Here is an 8,030-nt window from a genome sequence, read left to right as displayed (position 1 = left end):
GGAAGGAAGGAAGGAAGGAAGGAAGGAAGGAAGGAAGGAAGGAAGGAAGGAAGGAAGGAAGGAAGGAAGGAAAAGGAAGGAAATGTGACAGAGCAGCACATTCAAATTAGAAGTCCACATACACTGGCTCTTCGTGCATTACTTAGAACTTCTTTTTTAATTTTTTATTTATTACAATTTATTAACTTTGTATCCCAGCTGTAGCCCTCTCCCTCGTCCCCTCACAATCCAGCCCTCCCTCCCCCTTCTCCTCCCATGCCCCTTCCCCTAGTCCATTGATACAGGAGGTGTTCCTCCCCTTCCATCTGACCCTAGCCTATCAGGTCTCATCATGATTGTCTGCATTGTCTCTTTGGCCTGGTAAGGCCGCTCCTCCCTCAGGGGGAGGTGATCAAAGAGCCTTAGCCTTGTTTCCATAGTGTAGTGGTTATCATGTTCACCTCATACTTTGGAACTTCTTAATGCATGCAGCCTGACAATTCACTTGATCCTACTCACTTAATAGGCCAAGAAACACTTTTACTTTTGTAAATATATAATATTTACATCGTCAAATCCATTAAGATTTACAATGAGAAGTTTAAATAATAGTGACTTGTAATAATTAATAACTACTGGAAACTCAGCAAAAGGCCAAATGACATTTTAATTTAATATAACTGCAGAGTTTATACCAATTCAAAGATGTTCGGCTAATATGATAACTTAACTATCACAGGTGGTTAAAATAGTAATTAGGTATGAAGGGTCCTTCAAAACAGGGAAACAGCACAAAGCCCCCGAAGCCTGAGAGCCATTGCTAGAGCTCATAGGGACCAACTGCTACACTGGACTCGGCATGTTCCCTACAACAGTTTTCAGTAGTAGACCTCAGGTGCTCAGCCTGGATCACAACGGCAAAAGGACTGACTTTCTCCGGTGAGGAAAACAGCTACACATGGTCTTGTTTCCTCAAACCCCCCATAGGTTAGAGAAAAAGAGGTGAAGAACAGAGGCAACAATGGCCTTCAGAAAGGTACACATAGTAATAAGGGCCTAAGGCATTATATACCCATATGTTTTTAAAGTTTTAAATTGCAAACTTCCGGTTTGTAACAAAAAAATATTTCTAATAAAGACTAAGACTTTTTTTATATAGTGCCAATTACAGCCTCATATGGAGAGTTGCATATTTTCAGTTATTCTTTCCTTTAAGAGATACAATCTTCAAGTATTACAGATTTATGAAAATTACATAAAAAGTACTACGGCTTGGGTGAGAGCTAAGAAACTCTAAAGGATCCACTGTGACTAAAGGCGCAGCCCTGACATGGTGTTTCTGGGAGGCGGCAGACCCTTGAAAGGCAGAGCCAAGCACAAGATTGCTTATCTCATTGAGGATGTGCCCTTCAAAAGGGACTGGAACACCTTGATTGTCATCTCTTTTTCTCTTCTCTGGTTCTAGATGTAACCAATTTGCTTCTATACATGATCCCACCATGTACCACCCTCTTCTATTCTCACCAAAACTGAGTCAATGCAGCCATTCAGCATGCCCCTGAATCTCCACAACTGTGGGCCAAACAAACTGAGCTGTGTCAAGCATTTTGTTAATAGTAATACAAAGATGAGTACTACAAAGGGTTAACGCAGGACATGTCTTACTGTACGACTTGTGCTTGTGCCATTACTGTTAACTGTGTGAGAGAATCTGTATTTTCAGCTAGTGATCACTTTACCTTTGCAGCAAGCTGTAGTCCAATTTTGTCAGCTTCAGCCTCCAATGTTCTACTGTATGGTCTATCAAACATATACTAAAAAGAAACAGGACACATAAACTCCATTAAGCGGATTTATTTCATGATCAAAGAAATTCTTAAATGAACATTAAATTAATTTCATAGAAAATCTAGTATGAAATATCTATCCTCTAGGGTGCAAAGTGTACATGTGACCTCTGTTTCTTCCATTAGACTCACACTTTAAACAGGAAAAAAGGAAAAGTTACGCATATGCATTCCCAGAAAGCTTGTACTGCCATTAGCCTCTTTCATTTTCTACTTATAATCTCCACTACTGAACAAAGTGCTGCCTAAGTACGCACACTGGTACAAGTATGGCCAAGAAACGTCAATCTCACAGATTTCAAAGGAAATCAAAAAAATACAGGTATATGAGAGCCAACGACACTAGCAGAAAACTTCAGTGAGAAACTTAAGTACAGGGTAGAGCCTCTTCTATGATGAATTATCTTCATTTTCTTTTCTAAGTATTGATTAGCTAGAAAAATAAAATTTTCTCCTGACTACAATTTTTTTAGAAAACACAAACCGCTACCCGAACTTTAATTTTCCTAATTATGTATATTTATGAGTATATTTTCCAATTAAATTCTAATTTGCAGTAAGTACTATAACTTTGTAGGAGCTAGATCAATAAGCAGGACTTTTCAGAAAGGAGCTATTAATCCAGGAAGCAACTTTTCAAACCCAGCACGTGCTTGTGATGGCTACAAGCAACCTAAACCGCATTCACAGGAGGTGAGTACAGACACGACCTCCTTGCGGCTCAGTTACATTTGGTCAAGCTGAGAGCTGCGTGGCAGAGAGTCAGCTCTCAGCGCACAGCCTGAGTGTGCACCGCTGAGTGCGCTAACCCAATGATGCATCGACTTCAACAGGGAGCTCACACGGCAATATGCACAATGAAGCTGGTAACAACAAACTTCTACAGAGGCCAATGATGAAAGTGATCATTCCTTCAACCAAGTTCTTACTTTGTGCCAGGTACTATGCAAAACGCTTTTTAAAGTGACTCTCAAGTCGGTGTGACTGATTGGCTAATTTTTACTCTTGAAGACATTTGTAAATACTTGGGAGTTATAAGGTCATGCTGATGTTACCTAAGTAGTCTCAAACTCATGAACTCAAGCAAATGTCCTGCCTGAGCTTCTCCAGTAGCTAGGACTAGAGCTGGATGCCACCATGACAGCTACTAGAGGCATTTGTTTAATTATTACTTTTAGATTTATTTTATGTGTGTGTGTTGCCTATATGTATGTACATAGGCCTGGTGCACATGGAGGCCAAGAGGACATCTAATCCCCTGCTTACAGATGATTGTAAGCCACCAAATGCTTTCTGGGAACCAAACTGAACCCAGGTCCTCTAAAAGAAGAACACAGACTCTTAACCACTGAGCCATCCAGACACTGTAGACAGCAAGAACTATGGGCATCTACTGAAGAGGTTGAAAATGCAGGAAAACAACCTACAATACCAGGATCAGTCCCCACAGCAAATAATAACCCAGACTGAAATATCAGTAGTTTTCAGAGAATCCTGGTATATTCACTCAATCATCATAGTAAATAAGTGGGTGGCAGGGAATGTGGGCAATTCTACAGCGCAGCACTGACAGCATTCCTTTCTGCCCCCAAAACGTGATGAACTGGCTTGCAGAGAGAAAAAAACATCTCCTGACAACAGTCGCCGAGGGGTCTCAATGAGGAGAAAAGAACCATACTAAAGGCATCCCTGCTTTATCTTCAGCTTAGTTATTAAGTAGAAAATTTATACTCAAGATATGAGACTCATTTAGTATTTCAAAAGAAAAACAGTTACATTGCCCCTGTTACCATCAACTTTTATGATTCTATTATTTTAAAAAGCATCTGCTTATACATAAGAGGAAACTACATTAACTCCATCGACAGCCCAGCAGGTCAGTGACAGAACAAAGCTCCCAACTGATCTCCTACAATCTGAGCCTGTTCCTTCTTCTTCAACCTGAAAACCATTGTTTCAATCTAAACGCAGCCCAATGATACATCAACACTCAGTCAATGACTTTCTCAGTTGCAGAAGCTATTTGTCCCAGATGGTACATGATGGGTGCTCCAGCAAATCATTAAATAAGCCAATAAAAGTCTATTCCTAAATAACAAAACTTCCAGGAACAAGAGGAAATATTTGAAGAAAGATGTAAAATAAAATAATTAACCTGGATAACTTAGTTGTGAGGACCCCAAGACTGATCCTCGGTAATGTAGGACTTTGAACACAGTGCAGGACTTCATCTTAAGATGTTATCATTATCAGCACTAAAGCACCTAGTAAAACTGTTCTCCTGATGTGTTCTACACGGTGCTGTTTTAGCTGAGCATTAGCAGCAATGGAGAATGGTATGAAACTTCAGCCAGCCCCACGCTCATTAAAACTTCCGGCGTCTTGGAAGAGCTCTCTGGGAACATCAGTGAGGACACTGTCACAGATAAGAGAAGGACCAGTGACTAGCTTTTCTCTCTGTAATATCAATAACTATGAATGTAAAAAAAAAACCGTTATATTAGCCCAAAGTAGGAACAGAAGCTCTTTTAATCAATTCTTATAAATCACTGGCCAGGTCTAATGTTCTTTAATTAAATACTATATGGGACTAGAACCTATAAAAGAAAAAGAGACACTAAACTTGAGTACTGTTGTTCAGGACAGACTTTAAACAGCTCTGATAAACGCTGCTTAACATGAACACTGTTGCGTGTTGACCACAGGCCATTGCAGACTTACCTCCTGCAACTTTGACTGTATCCAATGGCCCAGAACTGCCAAGCTATCTCGTGGACAAACAGCCCAAATCATTGTGAGAAAAATCATGCCAAGGAAATCCAGTAAGTGAACCAAGCTAGCCTTTTCTGCCTGAGAATAATAAGAATGATGAAAACCACATTTAGTAAGTGGAAACACTGCATATTTATACTTTCTAGCCAGTGTTCAATTATAAGAAATAATATGTGTGTTCAACTGGACAACATGAGCCAAGATCTGATTTTTAAAATTGTTTTGTTATATTTATTTTTTGTTTGTGTGCATATATTTGGGGCATAGGTATGCCACAATACAAGGAGGTCAGAGGACAACCTGTGAGAGTCAGTTCTCTCCCTCCATGTGGGGAGCAGAGAGCTAACTCATGACATCAGGCGTGAGGCCACCATTTTTCCTTCCTGAACCACCTTATCAAAGATCCAAATCTCCCTGCTCTTGTCCATGCCATTTCCCGGAATGTCCTCTTTGTTTTGCTTACACACTTGTGAGTCATTTTGCCTTTGACTAACATTTTACTGGTTTTGCTGAGCTAATCATTCATCGTCAGAGACAGTCACAATAAACTAGTTTCTTATACAAGCAAACACAATTTTTTCTAGTTCAATAAGCCTCATTTTATAGATAATAAAATGGAAATGGAGATTTTATGATTGCCCCAATTCACACAGCTATTAGTAGAAGGAGCAAAAATCTAAGACAAGGCTATTTTGGTTTCTAATGTAGACACTATGTTGTACAAATCAAAAAAAGTGTTAGTTGTACTTACATTGTTACATAAACATATATATGTGTGTATGTATATAATAAATAATACACTCAATACTAGAAAATTCAGAAACTTTCAAATTTACTTTAAATAAGCATTTTGGTATTTATGATTTAATATATGAAAGCATAACATATTTATAAATAAGTTTTTTATTTTGTTAAGTGTGGTATTTCTCACTGAGAGCTGGGTTCTGTGAGTTTCAGACATAATCACTGCAGTAACCAGAAAATGTTTGTATAAAATATGTGTTCTGCACAGTAATGTCCAGTAAAAGGTAAATGCATGGGCTTATTCACCACACACTGAAGCCAGACCTTACCAAGATAAATCATCCTCACAAAAGAAACTATCACATTGTTTTGATAGCTATCACAGTTAATAGCTGTTAGCTATTAAAACAATTATTGAATTATTTTACCACAAAAGACTGAAGTCAAAATGGCAAAGTGTTTATGAAGAGAACAATTGCTATGAATTATTAAAGAGTATAGCTGTTGTTAGCCTAAAAAAAAAAAAAAAAAAAAAAAAAAAAACAAATAGAAATATTTTTGTTAGTTTGTGGCTTTGCTTTTTGAGACACGGTTTTTCTGGCTGTCCTGAAACTCGCTCTGTAGACCAGGCTGGCCTCAAACTCAGAGATCCACCTGCCTCTGCCTCCCAAGTGCTGGGAGTAAAGGGACCACCACTATGCCTGGCCTAGAAATATTTTAAAATTGTGTATTTGTAGAAAAAAAGGAAACAGCATAAAAGCCAGATTTAATCACAACTAAGACTTCCAAAAGATAAAATACTGCACTGATAAAAGAGGACTTTGTCAAAGACATGTCAGCTGTTTTCCATCACAGCTGCTCTCTCCCCTGCTCCTCAGATGGCCACCAGCACTGGTAGTTGCAGCACTCCAACACTGGGGAGGCAGAGGCTGGATGCCACAGAGCAAGGCAGCTGAATGGGAACACTAAAGCTAATTTATTTTTGCAGTCATGACATGATGGTGATAGGGTTTCCTGAAAATACATCTTGACCCCAAAGAGAATGAACTTTTCTAGACCTCACAGTCAATTTTGATTTTAATCTAAATCTAGTGGATACCTGTTAGTTATTAATTGTTTGGTTTACTCTAGCCTTCTGCTTGCTTTTGCCTAAACATAAAACACTGTAGTGAGAACACACTACAAGTAAAGGTCCGGGACCTGCTGTAAGTAAATGTTAACACAGGACCATTTCCCTCCCACTGCTAATAGCGGCTTTATTTGTAAATAATAAGGAAGCTGAGCCTTCACAGAAATTGACATTTTTTTTTTCCTGGTGCCAGTCTTGAATTGTTCATAATCTTGAGTCCCTGCACTTCCCTAGTTTTGTGTCCCTTCTCAATGGTTCCCAGGCCATCTTTGTCATATGTTTGCCCATCTTTACTCTTTCTTCATTATTTATTCACTTTACATCTCCCACTCCCTCCTCTCCTCTCAGTCCCACCCTCACAAGCCCCTCCCCAATCACCCCTCCCCTTCTTCACAGAGAAGAAAAAGCTCCCCATGGGTACCAACCAGCTCTGGAACCTCAAGTCATAGCAGGGCTAAGCGCACCCTCTCCCACTGAGGCCAAACCAAGGCAGCCCAGCGAGGGTAAAGGGATCCAAGGGCAAGCAACGGAGTCAGAAGACAACCCCACCCCCCACCGCACAAATTGTTAGGGGACCCACATGAAGACCAAGCTGAACATCTGCTACATATGTACAGGGAATGTAGGTCCAGCCTATGTGTGCTCTTTGGTTGATTGTTCAGTGTCTGTGAGGCTCATGGGCCCAGGTTAGTTTACTCTATAGGTCTTCTTGTGGTATTCTCGACCCCTCTGGCTCCCTCAATCCTTCCCCCTACTCTTCCACAAGACTCCCCGAGCTTGGCCAAATGTTTGTTTGTGGGTTCCTGCAGCTGTTTCCATCAGGTACTGGATGAAGCCTCTCAGAAGACACTTACGCTAGGCTTCTGTCTACAATCATAGCAGTATATCATAGTGTCAGGGGCTGGCTCTCTCCCATGGAATGGGTCTCAAGTTGGGCCAGTCATTGGTTGGCCATTCCCTCAATCTCTACTCCATCTTTATCCCATCACATCTTGCAGGCAGGACAAATTTTGGCTTGAAGACTTTGTGGGTGACTTGGGTGTCTCCTCCCTCCACTGGAAGTCCTACCTGGCTACAGGAGGTGGCCACTTCAGGCTCAGTATCTCCTGTTGCTAGGAGTCTCAGCTAGCATCACCCCCATAGACTCCCAGGAGCCTCCTCCATCCCAGGTCTTGGCTAGTCCCAGAGATTCTCCCCACCAACCTATTTCCATTCTGATCCCCAACCCCATTCTCCTGTTTCCTTCTCCACCCCTGTTCCCCTCCACATCCTATCCCCTAGCCAGTTTCCTCCTCCATCCATCTCTAATGTCTATTCTATTTCCCCTTCTGAGTAAGATTCAAGCATCCTGCCTGGGCCCTCCTTGTGACTTAGCTTCTTCAGGTTTGTGGACTGTAGCATGGTTATCCTGTACTTTATGGCTAATGTCCACTTACAAGTGAGGACATACCATGCTTGTCTTTCTAGGTCTGGGTTACCTCACTCAGGATGATATTTTCTAGTTCCATCCATTTGCCTGCAAATTTCAGGATGTCCATTTTTAATAACTGAGTAGTATT

General features: G+C 40.7%; 1 protein-coding gene across 3 annotated transcripts in view; it reads right to left on the bottom strand.

Annotated features, from left to right (window-relative positions):
• The window catches only part of Oma1 (OMA1 zinc metallopeptidase), a 61,278-nt gene that overhangs the window by 36,533 nt on the left and 16,715 nt on the right, over positions 1–8,030 (bottom strand). For all 3 annotated transcript variants that reach the window (XM_055629087.1, XM_055629086.1, XM_055629089.1), the window contains 2 exons: positions 4,548–4,676; positions 1,719–1,793 (listed from right to left, as the gene is read on the bottom strand). In XM_055629087.1, coding sequence (XP_055485062.1) covers positions 1,719–1,793; positions 4,548–4,676 — 204 coding nt within the window. The remainder of the gene's footprint in view (positions 1–1,718; positions 1,794–4,547; positions 4,677–8,030) is intronic.

This window comes from Psammomys obesus, unplaced genomic scaffold, assembly GCF_907164565.1.
Source record: "Psammomys obesus unplaced genomic scaffold, mPsaObe1.curated_primary_1811, whole genome shotgun sequence".
In the NCBI taxonomy this organism is placed as follows: Eukaryota; Metazoa; Chordata; class Mammalia; order Rodentia; family Muridae; genus Psammomys; species Psammomys obesus.
This window is presented reverse-complemented; position numbering and strand designations above follow the sequence as displayed.